This window comes from Dermacentor variabilis, unplaced genomic scaffold, assembly GCF_050947875.1.
Source record: "Dermacentor variabilis isolate Ectoservices unplaced genomic scaffold, ASM5094787v1 scaffold_12, whole genome shotgun sequence".
Lineage (NCBI taxonomy): Eukaryota > Metazoa > Arthropoda > Arachnida > Ixodida > Ixodidae > Dermacentor > Dermacentor variabilis.
Genome location: NW_027460280.1, coordinates 38,347,430 through 38,370,475, shown reverse-complemented (window position 1 = coordinate 38,370,475; position 23,046 = coordinate 38,347,430). Strand labels below are relative to the sequence as shown.

Below are 23,046 nucleotides of genomic sequence, written 5' to 3'. Positions count from 1 at the left end.
TTAACGGCAATTTTGAAGACTTGGGCACAAGCACCGCTTGCGAAAACAAGTATGCAGCCGTGAGCAACAGCGCAGTTGAGACGTTCGCTGCTGTCCGTCCCTGTCCATGCGGATGGAGAAACGCAGGCGATGGTTGGCACGCTGGTATCTGGTACAGACAACGTCACAGAAGCGTCACTTCCTCTAGTTCACGTCACGGCCGCTAGATGTATTTTGTGATAAGTACATTATTTCCCTATGGTTTCTGCCTGAAGACAATGTTGTGTTAACCTATTTCAGCACCCAAGCTTTCATCTGGGCTAAAAACCTCTGCGGTAAAAGTTTTGTTCAGTATCCCTTTAGAATACCATTTTGGACACCTCAGAGCACTTGTTTTGTGCGAAGACTGTTCTAGAGAGAATTCCTCTGGTGCAATTCAAAACCTCCGCCATAAGCGAGGCAGTGTGACATTGCAAACATCACCACCTTTTACTGGTGTCAGTGAGTAATGCCATCAGGCGGATAACGTCATCGGGCTAGTACCAGAATGTCCTGGTAGAGTCTCAAATTGTGTCCTATATTTACCTTAATTTCTGATTTATGGAAGCTCTATTCTCAATAATGGTACTGACAGCTTAGACATTTTAGAGAAATAAAATATGACTTTAGCCTGACTTTATATTTGCCTTTAGTGTCCATTTAACGTGCACCTAAATCTAAGTACACAGCCGTTTTTGCATTTTGGGCTCACCAAATGGCTGCCACAGCCAGTATCAAACTTGTGACCTTGAGCTCGGCAGCATAGAGCCATAGCCACTAAGCTACCGTGGTGGGTACCTTAGTGGAATCAAGTGACACTTGATTCCTGACAAAGGGACATAAAAAAAAAAAAAAAGAAAGAACGCAAGATGCTGACCCACTCGTGCACAGGCAATGAGAAATATTTTGCTGGACACTTGCATTACTTTGGCTACTTATAGATGTTCTTTTAAAGGTCAACCATGGCAGGGAACATGCCACTCTTTCTCTGATGTAATCCACAAGCAGCCAAGAGCCATAAAGCCAGCACAAGGGTGATGGCTTACATGACATACATGCACAGAACTTTTGCTTAGTTCCAAGCCTGTTTGAAGTACACTTGCACCAAACTACCAGGAGCAACCGAGAGCACTGCAGAAATAGCGCAGCTAGGTGACATAGATCAGTAGGCTCACTTGCAAATGGATGGGGGCTACTGGCTTCGGTTCTGCCACTCAGAGGCAGCCTTTTCTTTGTCCTCCTTCTCCTTACGGTGCTTCTTCTTCTTAAGAAATGAGGGTGTCCGCAAGCCCCCCTTTTTCTTCTTCTTGTCCTTTTTGGGTGACTCACCCTCGACGTCCTTCACAGGCGAGCTCTGCTGAGGAAGACCAGAATGCCATAGGCATGCCTATCAGTGTTATCTAGCCAATAAACTCAGTTTTTTTAAGATGAACATACAGTTCCCCTCACAGTGGCTAAATTAATTACACTGCTTCAGAATGGGGGTTTTGGCTGCATTCAACCACAGGTTTTTCTCCAACTCCAAGAAAAGCTGCAGGAAAGAACAAACCCAATATGCGAGAAGCATACACAACTGAGCTATGCATGACACCCCCAAGGTCTACTAACACATTTAACAGCCACAACAGCTTGATCTAAGAAAGCAGGCATTACACAATCACCTACTGCACAAGACGCACAAGTCAAATTTATACCATGACCTGAAAATCGCGAAATCATCACTTCATTTTACAGAAAACGAACAAATTGCAATACCAATGAGCAATTTCTAAGGCAAACCCAGAAATAAACATTTCTGGAGTCAGATTTTGATCCTGCTTTCCCACTTGGAGAAAGGATGTGCAGGCAGCAGGAATAGCTCGCAAAGCATAGAAATGCTAACTGTATAAGTGGTGTCCAAAATCTGACATCTACGACGTATTTCGAGCTCCCCAAAAGCACAGCCTTTAAGATATGCTTTTAAATACAGAGGGTGCCACCGCATGGGGCATGGATTTGAACAGCACATACCGTATCATGCACCTAGCAGCCCCAGACTGTGCTGTCAGACAATACTCAAATGTCTATAACAAACATGAAGGGATGTTCACATGACATCTGTGAAACTCATGCTACTTGATTAGATGTAACAGCTGACTGGTCAATAACTTTGATTAGGTGTTTTATTACAGTGTGCCATTAGCAATTAAACATTCTGAGTCAATCTGCCATGATACCCAAACAATGTTTTGCTCACTGAAAAGCTAAGCACTACTATGCAGAAGCCACATTTAAACTGCTAATCCAAGCATTACTACTAATGTTAAATGGCAGATCAAAATCTGCTGTGAAGGAAAGATGTTCTACATGCGATTCTATTTCTAACACCCGCAAGGAACTGTTCGCATTCTTGCTGCAGAAGATTTGTGTAATTTGGCTTGGTGTTATGGTGCATGCAACTGTTTGTATTCTGCACTGCATTTGCAGGCACTAGAAAATATCAAAAATTGTAATGCCTTATAGTGGTATTCTTTAGACAATGAAAAATCCTTTTTAGTGCACAAATTGTAAAAAGGAAGGAAGAAGGCGACAGGACAGAGCGCGCACATATAGTTGCAAAAGTACGCAGGTTAGAACATGTTGCCATCACTTTTGGTTGACGCAAGCAGAAGTTAAAATGATGGGCATGACTTAACGTTATCACTCTAGGGACACTGCAAAACAAGGATAACCACATTTCAAGAAGCTTTAGCGCTCGGCTAACCAAGCTGTCACTTGTTCTTGTGTAGAGCATTGGGTCAGAGATCATTCAAATTACAAATACTGGGTGGATGACATTCTTGTGTAGAGCATTGGGTCAAAGATAAATTAAATTGCAAATACTAGGTGGATGATATTCTTACATTTGCTCTTACGTGCACACTAACACTTTCCAAATGGATTTTTTAATTTAATGAGCCGAAGCTCCTAAATGGCCCTCGAAAGCAAGTTATAACCTGCGATGTATCGAATTTCGCAAGACAGTTAGGTATCCATTATAAATATGTGCAACATTCAGTGGGTGCTGGCTATGCAAAAATGAAGATTTCAAATGGTAATTACCAAGCAGGAGATGCTAACTTTAACTCTATCAGAAAGGAACTGCTGCTTTTCCACCCAAACCAGTATGCAAGCTGGTCTCGATAGGATCACCACAGCATTCATCAATGCAATATATAAAGGTGCGTCATAGAAAGATCTTCCTTTGTGCTTTCCTAGTGGAGTGGAGATTTTGCGTCCTGCTTGTTCCATTAGGTCCATATTATTGATGTTCCATTCACCTAACAAGGAGAGAGTTCTTGAGGACAGCTGTATCAGCTGAGGTGTGCATGTAAGCCCACCTCAGCACCAGTGCTACAAGCAGGAACAATATATACAAGTGCTGTGGTGAAGAATCATCATGCCATGAAGACAAGTAATGAAGTGTTCATAGGAGACAAGAATGAAGGAGCTGATAACAAAAGGCATGTGCACATAAAATGCATTTCTTGAGTCCTCCATTAATGCATGCCTAATCAAAGCAACTTATGAATTTGAGTATCAAGGAATAGCAATGAGCCATACACGTTTTCTGTTGTTCTAGTCGCATTTAGAACAACAAAAGAGTGAGGAAATTGGGTAGATAAAAAGTCAGTATGAACCTCTTTGCTGCTGCGCGATGCTGCTGAAACGTCTCCACTCTCCGCTGACCTCAGCTTCTCATCCCCATTCACTGGCGCATCACCTGCAATGACAGCTAGGAATAAAGCACATGCTAGCTAGAAATTGCAGCCACACAACACTTAAAAAAAAAAAAAAAAAAAAAAAGACTTTCACCCCCCCCCCCTTTTAAAGCAATGTAGTGATGCAAAATATGCGAAAAAACAAGATGAAGTAATGAATTAGGTCATTACATAACATTGATAGTTCTTGTGTGCACAAAGGTGACACGGCAGTGGAAGAAATGGCATAGTACATCGCATAAGGAGGATGTAGAAAAAAAAAAAAACACTGCAGCATCACGTCCAGTAAAAGTGCTCTGGTGTAAACTGCCCATTTTGGCAAATATGGTCATAATAGTTTAAATTTGTTATATTACTGAACATTATACATATGCTTGCGAACCAAGTCTTTATTTTTACAGAAATCAGTGTACATTGTGTCAATGGCTGTGGCTAATTACACTAGGAATGGGCCTTTAATATATAGCACCTCAAGCAGAGTTATGTGAAAAAGTGTCAACCCCATGAAAAGGCTACGCTCTACCTATAACCTTAATGCAATAACAAATGCAGAAATGTGAAACAAGGCAAATGCCACACAGTGACTGTGCATTTTTGTTCACTTGTGAGCAAGGTGACTATTAAAAACTTTCACCTATCACCTTTTTACACATGTTCCAGGGATGTTTTTCACAACGCGTGCAAATTTCATATTTTCATTAATGCAGGATTCATAGGGAGCATTGCAATAAGCTTTCATCGTCTCACCATGGTTACACACACCCAGCCTTCTGGAGACTGTTCGGAGTTATACCACAAAGATGTAAAGACATGGAAATGGCTGGTGAGTTTGCTCAACCTTTCCTTTTTTTTACTGTCTTTGCATCCCCACCTGACACAAGGCCTGTCTGCTAGCGCTTCACACTGCGACTCCATTTTCCCAAATTGTCTTTCATAGTAAATAGGTTTTAGAATGCCTAGCTGCCTGAATCTTTGTCAACCCTCACTTCTGCTCAAGATATATGAAGTCTGGACAGGGTGTCGGCATCAAGTAGTTTACCATCGGGCTTATGCGAGAAAGTTTACTGTACCTCGCTCAACCAGCGCACAATTCTTTTGGCATGACAACACTTCACAAAGAACTGCTAGTTTGAAGCACTGCTTAATTTACTATAATTGCATTGTGCAGTGCCGTGTCACTGCCCTCAAATGGCTCATAAGCCCTGCCTGCATACTGGAATTCCCAACAATGAAATGATCTTGACAAAGAGGCCTTGAATAAGAATGCTGCTTCTGCCACGCATTGTAAACTAGAGTAACTGTTGCATAATCAATATGAAAAAGCACCCGAAAATGTAATGACAGATCCTTAGGACCAGAAATGTGAGGCAAGTGAGCAGGACAGTGTGTATGTGCGTGTACGTGTAATTATTCTGGGGTTTTCTGTGCAAAAACCCCGATCTGATTATGAGGCATGCTGTAGTAAGGGGCTCCATCAGGGTGTCTACCAAGTTGGCATTCCTAAATTCCCTGAATTTTCCAGGTTTTCACCGAGTGCCTTTGCAAAATTCCCTGGATGGCACAGGACTGTTTTATATCAAGACGGGCTGAGACCACATCACCCGATGCTGTCACTCTAGTAAGCATGTGAAGAAAATAAAGACAACTGAATCCAGTTTGAATACTAAGGAGCAGTGTTTAGTTTATTCAAAAAGACAATAGAAGGGAGGGGTTAGTAGAATGCACAGCAAATAAGATGTCTTCAAAAAAAAAAAAAAAAAAAAGGCAAATCGAGTCTGACATTCTCAAATACAAATAAAAAGGAGATGAATATAGAAGCAAATATTTTCAAACATGAGCTATTTCTATCAACTGATGGAAAGCTCAGTGGTATGAGGCCCGAACTGTGTCACAATTGAGATTCTCTCTCAACAGCTCGTAAGTCAACCTCAAATGCCCTGACACTCTCAGCTCGCGCACGACGCCTCAGTGTTGTGTTTCACTGCTTTAAAGAGTTTATTTTGGTTTGGATAAGGGACTGTTTTTTGAGCTCAAAACAGTGGCAGCAAGCTTCCTTTCCCGTTCATTCCTCAATGCGTAGGTCCTTTCTGTTCTTGCCCGCCTTCCGCCACTCGTTCGCCCCACGGACCATTTGAAGCATCCTCTTGGTCAGTTGCAAAGTCCACATCTGATTTTTCTAACTCCCTAGGGGCCGCAAAAACGTCTGAAAAATTGGCCGGTTGGAAAAAAATGCATGTAATTTACTGCCCTGAAGGGCTCAATCTGCCCCAGGCACATTCTAAAACGCTCTGCAGGCTTGTCGGTACACGTATTAGGCATATTGGTGCTCGTACTGCGACAGGAAATACCGGGTGCCTGCGTGTATGATTAAAAAATAGATACTGTGTCCCGTGGCAACAGCCCCTTCCTACGCTTGTTATGCTTCACTGCAATACTTTTACGTATGCTTCACCAAGTAACATTTCTGTACAAAGCCAAAGCTGACTTTTGGGAACCGGCATTATGCCACGCACCATGCTTTCCGAGCTTCAAAGCCTATCGCGAGGACCACAAAGGCAAAATCGGTGCCATTGCCGAACCAGCGAGTGCTTTCAATGAAAAATATGGCACCCAATGGCAAGAAGCTTCATAGTGAACGTCGAAGCAGCTAGGCCTAGCGTTGCCGCAGTCGTGGCTACGGATGCCAGCGGATCTGCATGCGAGAGCGCCGGTTCGAGGCGGCAAGGTAATCAAAATGGCAGCGGTGGTGGCTTTGATTAATGCCGTTTTGCACCTGCGGTCACGGCAAAACATCCGGAAAATCGGACGGTGAATAGTTCTTGCGTGCGGAATTTTCAGACGTTCCAATACATTGACTATGGGGTAAGTGGTGGTGCTGCGAAGCCGTTCAAATTATCGGGAATCCGGAAAGTTGGTCGTTGACTTTACACTGGCAACTCCTCCAGCCGACGACAGGGCGTCAAACATGATTCATTACGATTCCCGTCAGTTATTCGAGCCAGCATTACCCCGACTTTCGACCCTTTCAATAAAATTGCAGCTAATTCCTCAGAATTCCGGGTTTTCCCAGTTGGTAGACACCCTGTCCATATTAATGTTGACTACCCGGGGTTCCTTAATGTTCACCCAATGGATGGTACATGTGAGTGTGTGAAGGATGACATGAGGCAATACTTTCAAATGTTGGTGCTGTTCTGTTGTTGCTCTGGTGAGAAAAATATTACGGGGCCCCAAAAATTCTGGAGCCCCAATGAAATAGATTCCTTGCCTCTGTGTGTGCGATAGATGCAAATAGTTTGTGGTTTGGATTAGGCACACTATTTTTCCCATATAGCTTTAGTGAAGGGGTTTAATGTCCTAAAACAACGCACGAACCATGAGAGATGCCATAATGTGCACCCAAACAACAGTACACATGCATTCGTGCATTCCGTTTCCCCTGACCTGCGGCACAACGGATGAGTCACCTCCTGCTCAGCAGTAGGATGCCATAGCCACTGAACCATTGCAGCAGGTTCTCACAATGACAAGACACCCAAAACTTGCTCCAAAAGGTACACATCAACATGCACGGAAGGACCTATTTAAGCAACACCTCTTTTCTTACACCAAATCTGACTAGATTTCTGACTGACTCAACACTGAGGAGTGACTAGTAATGAAGTGGGCAAGAGATCACTACAGGATGAGCGGGGCCTGCCTGCATTGCTTTCTCATTTCACATAAATCGCACAACGACAGTGATGCAACACCCCTGTTTTTGAGATCACTATCATTCCTCAGTATAAAGGCCTAAAATGGGAAGGTTCCACCTGGCATGCCCATACTTCAGTGAACAGAAATACATCGTCTTAAACCAGACACTAAACCAGCCAATAGCTTTATGTTAATACTAAGAATTGATATTAACAAAGAAATGCATTAGGCATAGCAATTTACTCACATATTTTGTGGTAGCATTGCTTTTAAGCTGCAGCGGCTATGCATGAATATGTAGAGCACGACTGCAAAGCTTAAAATCTGACCATTCCTGCACACTCCCAATTCCGGCACACGCAAAGCCCATCAGTGCCTGAAGATTTGGGACCCCTATCTAAACTCCCACTTCTTTGGCCCACATTTCTGGTAGAAATTTGCAAAAAATTAGTCCAACTCGATGTAGTGCAGGTACAAGGCCAGCAAGGTCAAAAGAAACCTAAGGGCCTACTGTCTCCTTTCATTTTCCTTGCTTGTCTTTCACAGCTGAAATGCAGTATGAACTTTCCTGAATTACAACGATCGTGGAAAAGCACCACCGCTGACAAATGGCCAAATGTTCCAAAACAGAGTTGCGACCCCCAGGATGTGGACAGTCAGATATTGAAGTGGCTTGAAATCTTTGAGAAAGGACATCTAATGACGTCTTCAGAACATGCCCTGCCTGACCCATTGTGCACTCAAAAAATAAAAAAATAAACTTGTAACAAACCTGGAGGACTTTCAGCATTTCATCACCAAGGTGTAGCGTACTGTCACTGCTTCGTCTCTCAAGAGCACCTAGTATAGTAAGTTTTTTATGCAATGAAGCACATCTAGGCCCATAAACTGTTCTCAGGATTAACCTCAGCATAACATACAACAACTCAAGCAATCCACTCATTATAAAATTGCTTCTCAATGATTGTAATTGTGCACCTTAGGAAGTACAGTGCGAGACCTTTATTAGGATGCAAATTTTGTGCTGCAGTTTTTACTGGATTTACTTTGGGAATTTCTGGCCAGACAGGCACATGCTCTCTTGTATCACAGCCATGACATCGTCCTCCCCTTTGTATAACATGTGCTGTTTGCATCTGTGGAAGCATAGATAAAAACACAGTGTAATTTGACACTGAACCATAACCTGTACGGACTGATTTGGCGCTGAAACTCTGCTATTGTGTTGAGAAGCTGTGCTCTAAAATGTAGCTAGCTCACTTGAATCGGCAAACACTGTTAATGTTTTTTTCTCTCTTCCAGTGCAAGGAATCCCCCTAATTACATTAGGAGAAAGCCAATAGAAGGTATTAACACGAAGTAACAGTAGGCAGGAAGAGCCTAGAAGATAGTACATGGATATCAACAGTGTCATTGTTGCCACAATTCATATAGGCTTCTTAAATTGTGCACTGAACAGTGCCATGAGAATGTTACTGCTGAAAAAAGCATAGAGAAGCATTCCAATTTCGTGTATCACTATTCATGCATTCGTACATTAAAGATTGTGGCATCATGAAAATTTGAAAAAATTTAATATGGCAAAGCAGTTTGGATGCCTGTAAGGTGGAGGGAGGTTCATTAAAGGGAAGAATGTAGTATACCCGTACTGCAGGACGGCACTATAAAGGAAACCCCGAACAGTTTCTCAAAAAGAGAAATCTGTAGGTTTCCTTTGTAGCTTCACGCTACAGTAGGATGGATGACATTTCTACCTTTCATGGGGGTTCACAGCATAAGATTTTGTATTCTTGGTGGGATGTGGGGTGGCATTTTCTGGGAAACTCAGGTCTAATGAAAAATACAACGAAAACATGTACTAGCCAGTTTGTTGTCAGCTTTGGTATTTTGTCCCACTTGCCATGGGTGGCGCTGCCGGAAAACATTGATTCCCTTAGTTGTAAGATTAAATGCAAAAGCACCCAAAACATACTATCTAGACAAAGCAAACTGCACGATGAACTTCCATATTTACAAGTAGAGACACAAGTAACTTGCAGAAGGCAAATTGTAGCAGGATGTAAGCTGTCCTGAAGAGTACAGTAATGTTTGTTGTGTTCGAAGTAGAATGAATACCAAACTGCTTAACTTAGTGATACTATGAACTCCGGTTTGTTCCCACATACTGTATATGCATAACTATAACAGCAGAAGCTTGTTACATGCGGAAATTAAGAAAGTTGTGGTCGCAGTTTTAACTTGGCTGTCACATCAAGTGATGCTTGACCTGATGTGCACACTCAATGCAAGTCAATGGCTGTTTTAAGAGACTGCCTCATTTTCGTGGCAGTTTCCTTGGCTTTTCCTGGAAATTTACAGGCACCTCACAGTAACATTAGAACTACCTGATGCAAGTTTGCACTTTAGTATTTCTTCTTGCCAACTACCTCCCCATATTCCTGCTATCAAGAGCATAAACCAAAGGCAACAGAGGCACCCAGTAGTCCTTATTCTCAATGCAGCCCCGAATCAGGTAACTGCCACCTAAATGCCATAAAACTGCAACAGAACAAAAACCTCTTAAAGGCAACTAGAGAGAAAAGAAGGCACACTCGCTCCCCCCTCACATCAGACTTGGTTGCACATTCATATGACAAGCTTAATTTGAATTTATACCAGAGCAGAGATATTAATGCTTCTTGAGAAACAATGGAAAGCACTATGATAATAAACCAGAACACAAACACAAAGAAAAAAAAAGAAAAAAGGAAGCTGTAAAAAAGGAGCCGGACTAAGCATGCCATGCCGTAAGCTCCGAGTACACACACTTACTCTGGCGCTTGGGCTTGCGCTCAGACTGCGCTCGCCGCCCAAACTGTTGTGGCACGATACGCTCTTCCTCTGCACAGCGAAATTCATGCAGTGCCATGCACAGGGCATGCAGAGTGTGCACAAGCAGCACGGTCACAGGTGCAATCAAAACAGGAAATGGGGGAGAAGTGGGGAAGGAAACAAAGAGGCAGCAAATAAGTACACAACAAAATTGAAGTTGAAACAAACAAACAGCCTGGAAGAAAGTTCATAAACTAGAGGATGCCCTAGTGAGAGGGGCAAATAAAGTTTACCTGAATTCAAATACCTGGCTCCCTAAGCAATACAGCTTTCAAGTGAACACAAAAACTGCCAAGGTAAAAGACAACTTTGGTAGTCCCGAGAATCCAGTGAAACTACCCACTTAATAATAATAATAATAATAATAATAATAATAATAATAATAATAATAATAATAATAATAATTTCCCATCAATAAGCAAATGAAAGTTCAGGTAAAGACTTAATTTTTAATAAAAGCCCAATACACATTTCTTGTGCATGGAGGTTTAATTGCAGCTCCATAAACATTCCATAAACACTCATTCTCTAAAGACCCAACCCCTACCTCTCTCCATAAGGAGGATGTTTATACCCCCATTTATAGCTGGGGGTGGAAAATGTATCGGCGAGGAAGTTGTCTAGGCCTGATGCGACTGTATTCATGCTACTAAAGGCTGTAACATACAGGTTCACAAACAAAATATCAGGAAAGCAAGTTTACAATATAATTATAAAACAGCGCCAGGGAGGCAAGCAGAAAAAAAAAAAAAAGGGTTTTACATGCCAAAGCCACTTTCTGATTGTGAGACACGCCATAGTGGAGGACTCTGGAAATTTCGACCAACTGGGGTTCCTTAATGTGCACCTACATCTAAGTACACAGGTATTTTCGCATTTTGGCCCTATCGAAATGCGGCCGCTGTGGCCGAGATTCGATCCCGTGACCTCGTGCTCAGCAGCCCAACACCATAAGCAAAAAGACACAACAGGACAGTACACTGTCCCGTTGTTTCTTTTCACTGTATGAATCTGTGGCACTATTTTATAAGTATGCTACCACACCAACTGGCCCAGCTGTCCCTACATTTAAAATACAAGTATACAGCATGCATATTGCAACAAAGCCTAGCAAAAGTGCATCTACAAGGGCAAAGAAAGTAAGACAACAGAAAAGTGCGCACGCACGCACGCACGCGCACACACACACACACACACACACACACACACACACACACACACACACACACACACACACACACACACACACACACACACACTCTCTCTCTCTCTCTCTCTCTCTGATTGGAAATTTTTTATTTTGCAACAGCTGAAGTGCATGTACTGAAGATACACCTAAAGTCTCAACACTGGCTGGGCAAAAAATCCTAAGCTGTGCCTTGGGAAACACTATGCATCGCTATCAAGGCTAAATCTAATACCGCCCGATCAGGAGCAGCACTCACCGATGTTTACATTCAAGAGAAAGAAAGACTGGCCAGCATGTCAATGCTGACAGCATGTCAATGCTGACCAAGTGCAGGCCATATTTAAGTTCAACGTTCTTGTGAATGTGGCTCCCAAAATGGAACATAAGCAGAAAACTGAGTTCTGTATGCCTAAGCAATGTCTGAAGGAAGGAATGAAAGACATACCACGAACAAGGAGGAGGGGGGACAAAAGAAAGGTACTAACAAAGAAGGTGGGAAAAAGGAGCATGTGTACTAAGAACTAGATGTTCAAATGTGTGGGCTTCCCAACATAAAAGTAAATGTAACATACAAGCCCACTCATTTAACACAAAAATTACCTTAACACATGCTACAACATATCATACTGACCGCAAAAAAAGACTGGGACAGAGGGAGAGAACACATAAAAAGCACGGGCGGTAACTTTAAACAGTTTTATTCACGGCAGCCCGTGGGCATATATAGGCAAAAAGAACATGCGCAGATCGCAGCAAACAAGAATACACATCAGCTTAGCGTGGCAACCAATTATCAAAAAAATCTATTTCCGATTGAAACAACCTAAGGGAGGTATCGCTAACACAGTCTTCGCCTTTCTTTTTTATGTGATAAGCCTCCATCAGTTCACGTGCAGTCTGGTCATGGCTCTTCCCCAGAATCTTTATCTCCTCAAAAAGAGGTGCACAGCAACAGGCATTGCAGTGCGCAGGTAAGTGCGCCAATTCATCTTTCTTTAACTTTTGTTCACGTTCCCTGGCTCGATCATTTAGGCACCGTGCAGTCTGCCCTATGTAGGACTTGCCACACGCCAGGGGGATTTCATACACAACTCCTACATTGCATTTTGCATACGGCTTGGTGTGGTTCTTACCACAACCTTGCCTTCCTTTAGGATCACGAGAGGTGCGGGGGCAGAGCCGCGCCAGCTTAAAAGGGGCTGAAAAGACAAGGGGGACTCCAAACCTGCCTGCCCCCTTCCTTAGGTTGTGAGCGACCCTATGAATATACGGCACTACTTCAGGTCTTAAGGCCATAGTAGTCGTCCTCACCCTTGCTTTGCCCCTAAATCCTTTTACCTTCTGCAGGAGGGTTTCCACCACTGGCGTTACCATCGAGTCAGGGAACCCTGCCGTCTTAAGAAGGGAAATCTGATTGTCAGAGGCAAGCTGCATCTTGTGCACACACGATTTGCGGAGAGCCGATTCAAAGCAGAGCATCGCTACTCCTCGTTTAACAATCTTTGACTGGGAGGAATCATATGGCACTAAGCCCTTCTGTGCCCGAGGGAAGTACTGCCAGCACGCGTGGCCTTTAGCAAAGGAAATGCGTAGGTCTAAAAAACGCATGACATTGTCGAGTGGAAGTTCTGTGAGTAAAAGAAAGCCCTTTCCCAAGTTGTTTATAAACGGCTAAAATGCTGTCACAAGAAGTTAAACTTCCTTGCCCGTTAAAAACAATTAAGAAGTCATCCATATACCTAAAAACTTTTAAAATGTTTAAAAACGCCCACCCAAATGCCTGATGAAGCACTCTGTCAATGGTAGCTAAAAAAATGTTACACAAAAGCGGCGCAATGCACGAGCCGGTGCAGATTCCACGTTTCTGCAAATAGAACTGTTCGTCATAACTGATAAAAGTGCTATTAAGATAGGTTTCTAAAAGAGTTAAAAAATCTTCCACCGAAATACGAGCTGCGTTCTGGAAGGCAATGGTGCCATTTGCTTCAATACACATCCTCACAGCAACAATTTGTTGTGCTCCCGAAGGGCATGTTTGGTGCTAAAGCCTCTGAGGCACTGAAGAAGAATCTTAAACCTATTAGGAACTCTGAAACTAGAGTAAAGAGCAGGGTTATAAGAATGTGCAAGTCTCTTAATCTCGGTAAACTAGCTAGGGACGTCAGTAGCGCTTTAGGTGCCGCGCTAAGTGTTTACTTTACTGCGAAGACGCATAAACCCGGCATCCCTCTCAGGACGATAGTTAGCGAGCGTGGAAAGTGGCAGGTTCAAGTTAGCCGCTTCATCTTGAGGAGTTTAAAGACACTTGTTATATCTGACCCCTTTGTAGCCAAAAGCTCTGACGAGGTTGTTGAATTTCTAAGGGCTAACCAGGACATAGGTCCGGCTTTTTTGGTTGATGTAGAAGATCTTTTCTACTCCGTTCCTCATAGAGATTTGTTTGTTGCTGCGAGGATGTGTATTGAAGCAAATGGCACCATTGCCTTCCAGAACGCAGCTGGTATTTCGGTGGAAGATTTTTTAACTCTTTTAGAAACCTATCTTAATAGCACTTTTATCAGTTATCACGAACAGTTCTATTTGCAGAAACGTGGAATCTGCACCGGCTCGTGCATTGCGCCGCTTTTGTGTAACGTTTTTTTAGCTACCATTGACAGAGTGCTTCATCAGGCATTTGGGGGGGGCGTTTTTAAACATTTTAAAAGTTTTTAGGTATATGGATGACTTTTTAATTGTTTTTAACGGGCAAGGAAGTTTAACTTCTTGTGACAGCATTTTAGCCGTTTATAAACAACTTGGGAAAGGGCTTTCTTTTACTCACGAACTTCCACTCGACAATGTCCTGCGTTTTTTAGACCTACGCATTTCCTTTGCTAAAGGCCACGCGTGCTGGCAGTACTTCCCTCGGGCACAAAAGGGCTTGGTGCCATATGATTCCTCCCAGTCAAAGATTGTTAAACGAGGAGTAGCGATGCTCTGCTTAGAATCGGCTCTCCGCAAATCGTGTGTGCACAAGATGCAGCTTGCCTCTGACAATCAGATTTCCCGTCTTAAGACGGCAGTGTTCCCAGACTAGATGATAACGCCAGTGGTGGAAACCCTCCTGCAGAAGGTAAAAGGATTTAGGGGCAAAGCAAGGGTGAGGACGACTACTATGGCCATAAGACCTGAAGTAGTGCCGTATATTCACAGGGTCGCTCACAACCTAAGGAAGGGGGCAGGCAGGTTTGGAGTCCCCCTTGTCTTTTCAGCCTTTTTTAAGCTGGCACGGCTCTGCCCCCGCACCTCTCGTGATCCTAAAGGAAGGCAAGGTTGTGGTAAGAACCACACCAAGCCGTATGCAAAATGCAATGTAGGAGTTGTGTATGAAATCCCCCTGGCGTGTGGCAAGTCCTACATAGGGCAGACTGGACGGTGCCTAAATGATCGAGCCAGGGAACGTGAACAAAAGTTAACGAAAGATGAATTGGCGCACTTACCTGCGTACTGCAATGCCTGTCGCTGTGCACCTCTTTTTGAGGAGATAAAGATTCTGGGGAAAAGCCATGACCAGACTGCACGTGAACTGATGGAGGCTTATCACATAAAAAAGAAAGGCGAAGACTGTTAGCGATACCTCCATTAGGTTGTTTCAATCGGAAATAGATTTTTTTTGATAATTGGTTGCCACGCTAAGCTGATGTGCATTCTTGGTTGCTGCGATCTGCGCATGTTCTTTTTGCCTATATATGCCCACTGGCTGCCGTGAATAAAACAGTTGAAAGTTACCGCCCGTGCTGTTTATGTGTTCTCTCCCTCTGTCCCAGTCTTTTTTGCGGTCAATATGATATGCAGTAAATACCAACTAGGCCAAAGTGAAGTTCTTCTGACACATGCTACAAAACCCTTATTTAATGCTATCCCATTCTGGTTTACAGGTGCTGCAAGTTAACATGAGAGCCTCCAAGTGGACTGATGATCCTGGTTTGCCAACTGAACATAGAAGTTGCCTGAACAACAAGAATATCAAGGCATGTTTTGCAGGGTGAGGTAGTATATGGACACATTGTAAATAGGTGGCAGAAGCGGGGGGAAAAAAATTATTGCCCCAGGAAAGCACATCACAGATAATTCTGGTGCTTTCTTATGAACTATGATAGCAGGTCAAGTGTCAATTAGCGACAATTTCCAGAAAAGGCTTTTCATCACTTTCAGTAATTTTGAATATATTGAAACCTTTGTTAGTAACAGCATACCTTTAAAGGTGCACTGATGCACATATTTCAATTTCTAGAAACTTTACCACACACTTCTCACACATAAAAGGACGACACTAGGCAAGTTGGTCTCAAAGCACCGGACCTGGCTTCATCAACATTATTGTAATGTCACAACACAGCAAAATTTTCTGGTGTTGTGTAGCAATTAGGCTATGTGTGATCTAGACAGAAAAGAAAAAAGAAAAAGAAAAGGAAAAAAAAACAAAAAAAACAAGAGTACTCTGAAGAGGGCTCAGAAGAGAGCTCAGATGGTAGAGAAACTGCACCAGAAAGGCGGTGGTCCCAGGTTCCGAGTCCCGGACCATGGCAAATTTTTCAACTGAGGCTTTTCTTTCAACGAACCCATATGGGTTTCCTTTGTAGCAACTGCCATGATTGGGTGGATGTCTCATTTTCTCTTTACTAATTACTTCTCTCCACCTTGTGGGTTTCTGCAGAACTATTACGTCAAAGCATCAGCTGTTTGCACCTAATAGCTCACACATTTCTTAAGGTTAAGCCGCTGTAGATGGTACATAAGCAGGCATCGCATGCTTTGCTTGTATGTAAAGTAAGCCTACGGTGCTTCTGACCATGAGTGATACCAGCACACTGCCTTGGCAACGAGTGCCTTGGCATACCTGTGCTCATGCTCCTTCCTGCTTTCTTCAGGCAAAGCAGTGAAAAGACATGCTGTCAAATAGATTTTGTCCTTTAGCATTTGCTTTCGTTTCCACATTGCTTGCTCTTCATGAACTAGTAGCAATTGGTTTTTACATCTATAGGAGTCTGCCGAATAGCCATCACGTTCAGTTTACTTTTCAAAGGTACATGAAAGCTGATGCGCATGTTAGGAATCTGTGCCGAAAGAAAGGATGAGGAAGAAACCTCAATGATCTGGTTGTATTCTTAAAAAATTTAAATGTGATCTAAGTTACCATAACAGAAACTCTCCTGCATTATTTTGGCAGCTTCATGGTGTAAATGGACATTGCCTAACTCAACCTCCATGCAGGCTGCTTCTTATCATTCCTTCTAAACCTGAAATGAACCTATCGAGCCAACATTTATATATATAAAAAAAAAACACACAGTGGGGGAAAAAATGGAGGAAGACAAATCAGTCCTTGTCAACAGCCTTTTTCCAACAAATAATGCAACACAAAATTTAATAGGGGCCAGCTGTTAGTAATTAAAACTCATTTATCAAAGTAGGATAGACTGATAGGAGACTGCTGATAGAAAACTACTGATAAAAGGATAGACCTGTCACTTTCTTCAGGGTGTCTACCAAGTTGACATTTCCAAATTCCCAGAGTGCCTTTGCAAAATTCCCCGAGTGACACAGAACTTCGTTTTATGTCAACACGGGTTGATACCATGTCACCCGATGCTGCGACTCTAGTAAGGATGTTAAAAAAAAAAAAAAAAAAAAAACTTCATACAATTCAAATAATAAGGACTAGACTTTATTTTATTCAAAAATAAAACAGAAGGGCGGGGCATCTCGGCGTCAGCCAACACTGCTTTTTGAGCTCAAGCTCCTTCGAAGAAGCTGCAGCAGACTTCCTTTCCCGTTCATTCCTCAATGGCGTAGTTCGTTTCTGTTCTTGTCCTCCTTCCTCCACGCGTTCACCCCACGGACCATTTGAAGCATCCTCTTAGTCAGTTGTACAGTCTGTGGACGTTGACTGTACAACTGACTTTTTCGGACTCCTTAGGGGCCGAAAAATGGTCCGAATAATCGGGCAGTTTAAAAAAATTAATGCAAGCCTTTTACTGCCCTTAAATGGCCCCTCACCGGCCACATAACACATTTCGGTTACATGCTGGAAGTTATGTGCCCTCTAGGGAGCATTCTGCTGCCAGCATTTATCAAATTGGTTCATTAATAGCCGACACAGAAATATTTCAGTGCTCTGAACCCACGACTTCAGGAGGCGAGGGCCACTGCCAAGCGAGACGCTCTTTCCACTTGCCCCATCTAGCCTCCGCAAGCGAAATTCTTTCCCTGCGTTCTCCCATACCGGAGCTCGAGGATCGCGTGACACATACGTCACTGGCCCGCCTTCATTTTTTTTTTTCCCTAGCTTTTTTGCTGCATGGTGCACTTCTGCTGGAGGAGTCGCGCACGAGCTGTTGCGTTTGTCTCGTTTTACGCAGCACACGATTTTGCGTGCTGCGAAAAAAAACACCTGACTAGCGGTATAAGCCAGTGCTACGCGAATACTGAGGAAGACACAAGCGGGTCACAGAGCATGATCGCCACACTCAAATATTGTAGAAAATGACACTTTCGTTGCCTGCGTGCATGACTGCACTACATGGGTAAATGCAGACGAAGCGGAAGTAAATCTCTCTTGCAGTGGTGCGAAGTAAAACAAGAACACACAGACTTTCGGTTAGTGTGTTTTATTATTTTTCTAAACTTTAATTCGTCTATTGAAGCAACAGATTACACAAATAACAGATGTTGCCTTGAATAATTCTTGGAGTCACATGTGACTACGAGTGACGTGCAGCAGTACGATGTACATGTACGTAGGCGTACTTGTGCAATTGCGTCAGCTCTCTGACTGGGAGCACGGCGCCCACAACGAGAAGAGCAGATGGCATTTGGTTTGAAATTTCAGCTCTTTCCGCGGCACGCAGTGATGTAATACTGAGCAGACACGATCGTTAGTGCGCATAGTATGCACTGCGCTTGTCAGCTCAAAATGGCCAGACCTGGTGAGGGGCCCTTTAAGGGCTCAAGTTGCCACAGGCACATACGAAAAAGCTTGGAAGGCCTACCAGTACATTAATTTGGCATATTGGTGCTCGTACTGTGACAGGATATGGCGGGTACACGCGTGCATAATTAAGGAATACATACTGTGTCGTGTGACAATTGCCCCCTCACCACGCTTGTTAAGCTTCACCACGTAACATTGCTGCACTGAGGCGAAGCTGACTTTCGGGACCCAGCATTATGCAATGTGGTGTGTTCTCCGAGCTTCGAAACAAATCGCTAGGACCACAAAGGCCGAATGGCACAGAATGGCAAGAAGATTAATAGCGAACGTCGAAGCAGCTAGGCCTAGCGTTGCCGTGGTGGTGGCTACGGCTGCCAGCAGATATGCGTGCGAGAGTGCCAGTTTGAGGCGGCAAGGTAATCAAAATAGCGGCAATGGTGGCAGCTTTGATTAATGCTGTTTGGGATCGGCGGTCACGGCAAAAAGTTCGAAAATTCGGACGGCAAAGGGTTCTCGCACCCGAAATTTTGGACGTTCTTATACATTGACTATACATTATACATTGGGAACGTGGTGGCACCGCAAAGCTGTCCGAATTATCAGGCGTCCAGAAAGTCTGTCATTGACGGTACACTGGCAACTCCTCTAGTGGACGACACAGCATCAAAGAGGATCCGTTAAGATTCCTCTCTGTTACTTGAGCAAGCATTACCACGACTTTCATTCCCTTTCAACAAAGTTACTGCTCATTTTCCCTGATAGAAACACCGATTGCCCCGAGTTTTCCCAGAGTATTTCCGGACTATTCAATATCCCTGAGAATTCCCAGTTTTCCCAGTTGGTAGACACCCTGCTTCTTGTTCTCTTCTTTCGTTTTTGGTGCTCCTTTATTTAGCTTTTATTGATGAATATTATCTTTTACAGAAACAAACTGCCGTCAAACCTCAATTGAATGAATTACGAACATGTCACTCAGCTAAAATTTACTTGCCTAGAATGCTTTTATAGAGGAGAAGTGACTACATCCATTGATTTAGCACTGCCATTATAACAATTTGCATCTGCATAGTCTCTGCCTAATGTGCAGGCTTTCCACTTGCCTTAGTGAGGACAGATACATAAGCAGCACACAAGATATGCCATTTCTCTGTGCCATTATTGGCATTATTGCCATTATGCCTATACAGAGGCACCCTTGATGGTGCCTCTGTATAGGAGTTTAGCTCATGCATACCTGCCTAACTTGAGAATTATGATAGTACAAAGTCCTGCAGACATGACAACGGAAGAAAGGGATAGCACGCATTCTTAAAATGTCTACCGTGAGTACAAACATTTCCTGGGGTACAAACTAAGTTTATAAAAGATGATTTACCTTTAGATGCAGGATCCAAGCAGCAGCAAACTTGGAACAGGAGAAACTGACAGTAATATATTGTTTTTAGATCACAGTGACGTTTGCTGCCTTTGCCTGCTGCAGGAACATCTATGAATGAACTTGTACGAAGTACCCCTCTAATGTAAAGGCCCTGGAACAAAGCTACTTCACTGTCTTTTTACCGACTGTTTTATGAACTGGATTTATTTTTCAGAAAACTTGATGCAACATTAATAAAATCGTAAAACGAGCCCGAATTCATAAATTTTACCAATAATTTGGGAGAGTCATCAGGCATGCTCACTGTAAACAGTGACAATTAAAGCTGATAAAACCTAATGCTTTGCGTTTAGTCTGCTTTAGTTGGGCAAGTTCTGCATGCAATTGACACATGCTAGTGTGTTTTCTATCTTCATTTCTGCATGAGCGGGGGGGGGGGGGGGGGGCACAAAATAAACAGTGGGCAGCAGGCAACCTTGGGATGAATGTGGCTTCAAGGTGTGTGCAAAGCGTCAGACTTTGAAGGCACACAAAAAATGATTACTCAAATGTTGCGCAACTGGCTAGGCAGTTGCATCAATTTTGGGAATATTTAGGCAGCCAGTAAGTTGACTACATCTATGCTGCTCCAAGTCCGTGGAAATCCTATTTTTGGTGAATGGCAATCATTGTGGTAGCTGCTGGGTCACCACTACTGGGATGTGCTTATGAGGACGTGTCACCCAAAACAGATACCAATGCATGTGGCATGTTTTCATAAGCTAAATACATTCCATCCATTGTAGAATTATGGTTTACAGCCTTGTGACCAAAGATATCTTGGCGCACCATACACACTGCAAGACTCCTCAGACTAATGGCATGACAGCACTGCTTTGGCTAAGCTCCATTAGCTCGCATGTCCACATAGCCTGAACATTTTGAATTCTTAATATTTAAATATGCTCCTTTATAACATGTCAGCCAACAGGACAAATTAAGGGAACATAAGTTAGGTTCGTGAAATTGAAATTTTGACAGCCAGTATGCCTTCATTAAATTGTGGTTTGAGAGTATTATGTTCTACCTAGTTGCTGACATGGTGTGAAGAAAGCTAACTTCTTGCAGACCACCCCTATTGACTCCACCAGCAGTGTCTGCAACCACTAACATTTGAACCGATTCCAAGCATTCATCTGCATTAGAGGTGAATGTTCAGTTGAGTGCTTGAAACATATCTAAACAGTATTTCTATCAGCATAACAAATTTGCATTGAAGAAAACTTGTGACCAGCACAAGTTTCTGAACTTGGGTGATGCAAACATGAGCACCTAAAGCCAATATGCACAAGGATAAGCAACTATTCAGTGACAGAGCATCATAACAGTGCTCTAAGTTGTAATAATTATTGCATGCTTGATGTCATGAAGCACTCAGCATAGCTGTCCAAGCACTTACCCTCTGTGGCCAACCTTGATGACAATGACCGCTTCACTCGAGCACTGGATTTTGAATCTGCATGCAGTTAGGAAAGAAGCAGAACACTCCATGCAGACATGCACACTACGACTAAGGCAAACCAGAATGCCATCCCAGGACCTACTCCAGGGAAGCCTTTTGGTTGCAAGTGCAGGCATGTACAGTAGTCATCCACAATGTGTATGATACAATGGATAAAAGGATGTGTTTAACCTTTTCGGCCCAACAACTTATGTCCACACGGACCTCTGGTATCAAAACAATTGGAAAAGCCCTTGCAATGAATGTTATTATCCTGTTCCTGTCTAGCTACCAGTAAAAATCCAGAATGGCACTTGCTTTCACTGATGGGTGACACAGCCAGTGTGTCTACGAAGTTCACAATTCTAAATTCCCTGAATTTTCCAGGTTTTCACTTAGTGCCTTTGCAAAATTCCCTGGATGACACAGGACTTAATTTATGTGAAGACTGGCTGAAACCATGTCGCGCGATGCTGTCACTCTCTAGTAAGCATGTGAAAAAAAAAAGGACAACTGAATCCAGTTTAAATACTAAGGAGCAGTGTTTAATTTATTCAAAAAGAGAATAGAAGGGAGGGGTTAGTAAAATGTACAGCAAATAATATGTTGTCGAAAAAAAAAAAAAACCAAATCGATTTGGACATTCTTCTCAAATACAAATAAAAAGTAGATGCATACAGAAGCAAATATTTTCAAATATGAGCTATTTCTATCAACTGATGGCAAGCTCAGTGGTATGAGGTCCGAACTTTGTCACTATTGACATTCTCGCTCAACAGCTCGTAAGTCAACCTCAACTGCCCTGACATACTCTCAGCCGGTGCACAATGGCTCACTGTTGTGTTTCACTCCTTTGAAGACTTTATATTGGTTTGGATGAGAGACACCTGCATCTCGGCATCAGCCAAAACTGTTTATTGAGCTCAAGCTTTCAAAACGGCGGCAGCACGCTTCCTTTCCCGTTCAGTCCTCAGGGCATGGATCCTTTCTGTTCTGATCATAGCACCTTCCGCCACTTCTTCGCCCAATGGACCATTTGAAGCATATTCTTGGTTGTACAGTCAACACCCGATTTTTCGAACTGCTTAAGGGCCACCAAAACGTCCGAAAAATTGGCCCGTTGGAAAAAATGAATGCGTCTTTTACTGTCCCTTAGGGGCTCAAACTGCCACAGGCACATTCGGTAAAGCTCTGAAGGCATGTCGGTACACGTATTAGGCATATCGGTGCTCATACTGTGACAGGAGATATTGGGTGCAAGCGTGTATAATTAACCCTTTGAGGGTCAAGGACGTAAATATACGGCGGCACGAACAAGTCCGAAAATGGTCAATGCCGTATATTTACGGCGCCGTCTGTACATTTAAAAAGCGCGCCCATTTCCTAACTTTTTATTTTCTGTCATGTGCTGCCACTATGTGGGAATACAGGGAATTTTTTTGCGCACCTCCTCATCTCAGTTTTCGTTGCAGGGTTTGTTTTAAAGCTAGTTCACTCCCACGCGTCTATATAGTACCGCCTGTGCATTGGCACGCGCTTGGGTGGGTGGCGGTTGGGGTTTTGTTTTCGCGGGTGGTTTCGGCTTCTTGCACTTGTAAAACTGATGGCTATCTCGTTACTAACCGCTCAAAGGGTGACCGCATCTTTTTCGCTCGTTCAGTGCTCACAGCGGTGTGCATAGGAAGGATGCCGCCGTGCATA

The 23,046-nt window shown here is 43.2% G+C and overlaps 2 protein-coding genes across 21 annotated transcripts in view; one reads left to right on the top strand and one right to left on the bottom strand.

Moving 5' to 3' along the window:
* Positions 1 to 20,190, top strand: part of LOC142566264 (uncharacterized) — a 36,760-nt gene extending 16,570 nt beyond the window's left edge. For 7 of the 9 annotated variants that reach the window (XR_012825000.1, XR_012825003.1, XR_012825004.1 and 4 more), the window contains 3 exons: positions 4,466 to 4,581; positions 5,281 to 5,376; positions 8,001 to 8,212. Coding sequence is in view for 2 of the 9 variants with exons in the window: in XM_075677134.1 (XP_075533249.1) it covers positions 4,466 to 4,581; positions 5,281 to 5,376; positions 15,432 to 15,538; positions 20,080 to 20,110 (350 nt within the window). In the remaining 7 variants the exon portion in view is untranslated. Of the gene's footprint in view, positions 1 to 4,465; positions 4,582 to 5,280; positions 5,377 to 8,000; positions 8,213 to 15,431; positions 15,539 to 19,932 lie in introns of those variants that run through there. The other 2 variants (XM_075677134.1, XM_075677135.1) reach the window with 2 other exon arrangements.
* hts (adducin 1-like protein hts) overlaps positions 1 to 23,046 on the bottom strand; it is a 178,408-nt gene that overhangs the window by 13,374 nt on the left and 141,988 nt on the right. For 3 of the 12 annotated variants that reach the window (XM_075677129.1, XM_075677123.1, XM_075677121.1), the window contains 4 exons: positions 21,304 to 21,360; positions 10,266 to 10,334; positions 3,678 to 3,760; positions 1,194 to 1,375 (listed from right to left, as the gene is read on the bottom strand). In XM_075677129.1, the coding sequence (XP_075533244.1) occupies positions 1,211 to 1,375; positions 3,678 to 3,760; positions 10,266 to 10,334; positions 21,304 to 21,360 (374 nt within the window). In that variant the 3' untranslated portion in view covers positions 1,194 to 1,210. The remainder of the gene's footprint in view (positions 1 to 1,193; positions 1,376 to 3,677; positions 3,761 to 10,265; positions 10,335 to 21,303; positions 21,361 to 23,046) is intronic. The other 9 variants (XM_075677122.1, XM_075677133.1, XM_075677124.1 and 6 more) reach the window with 6 other exon arrangements.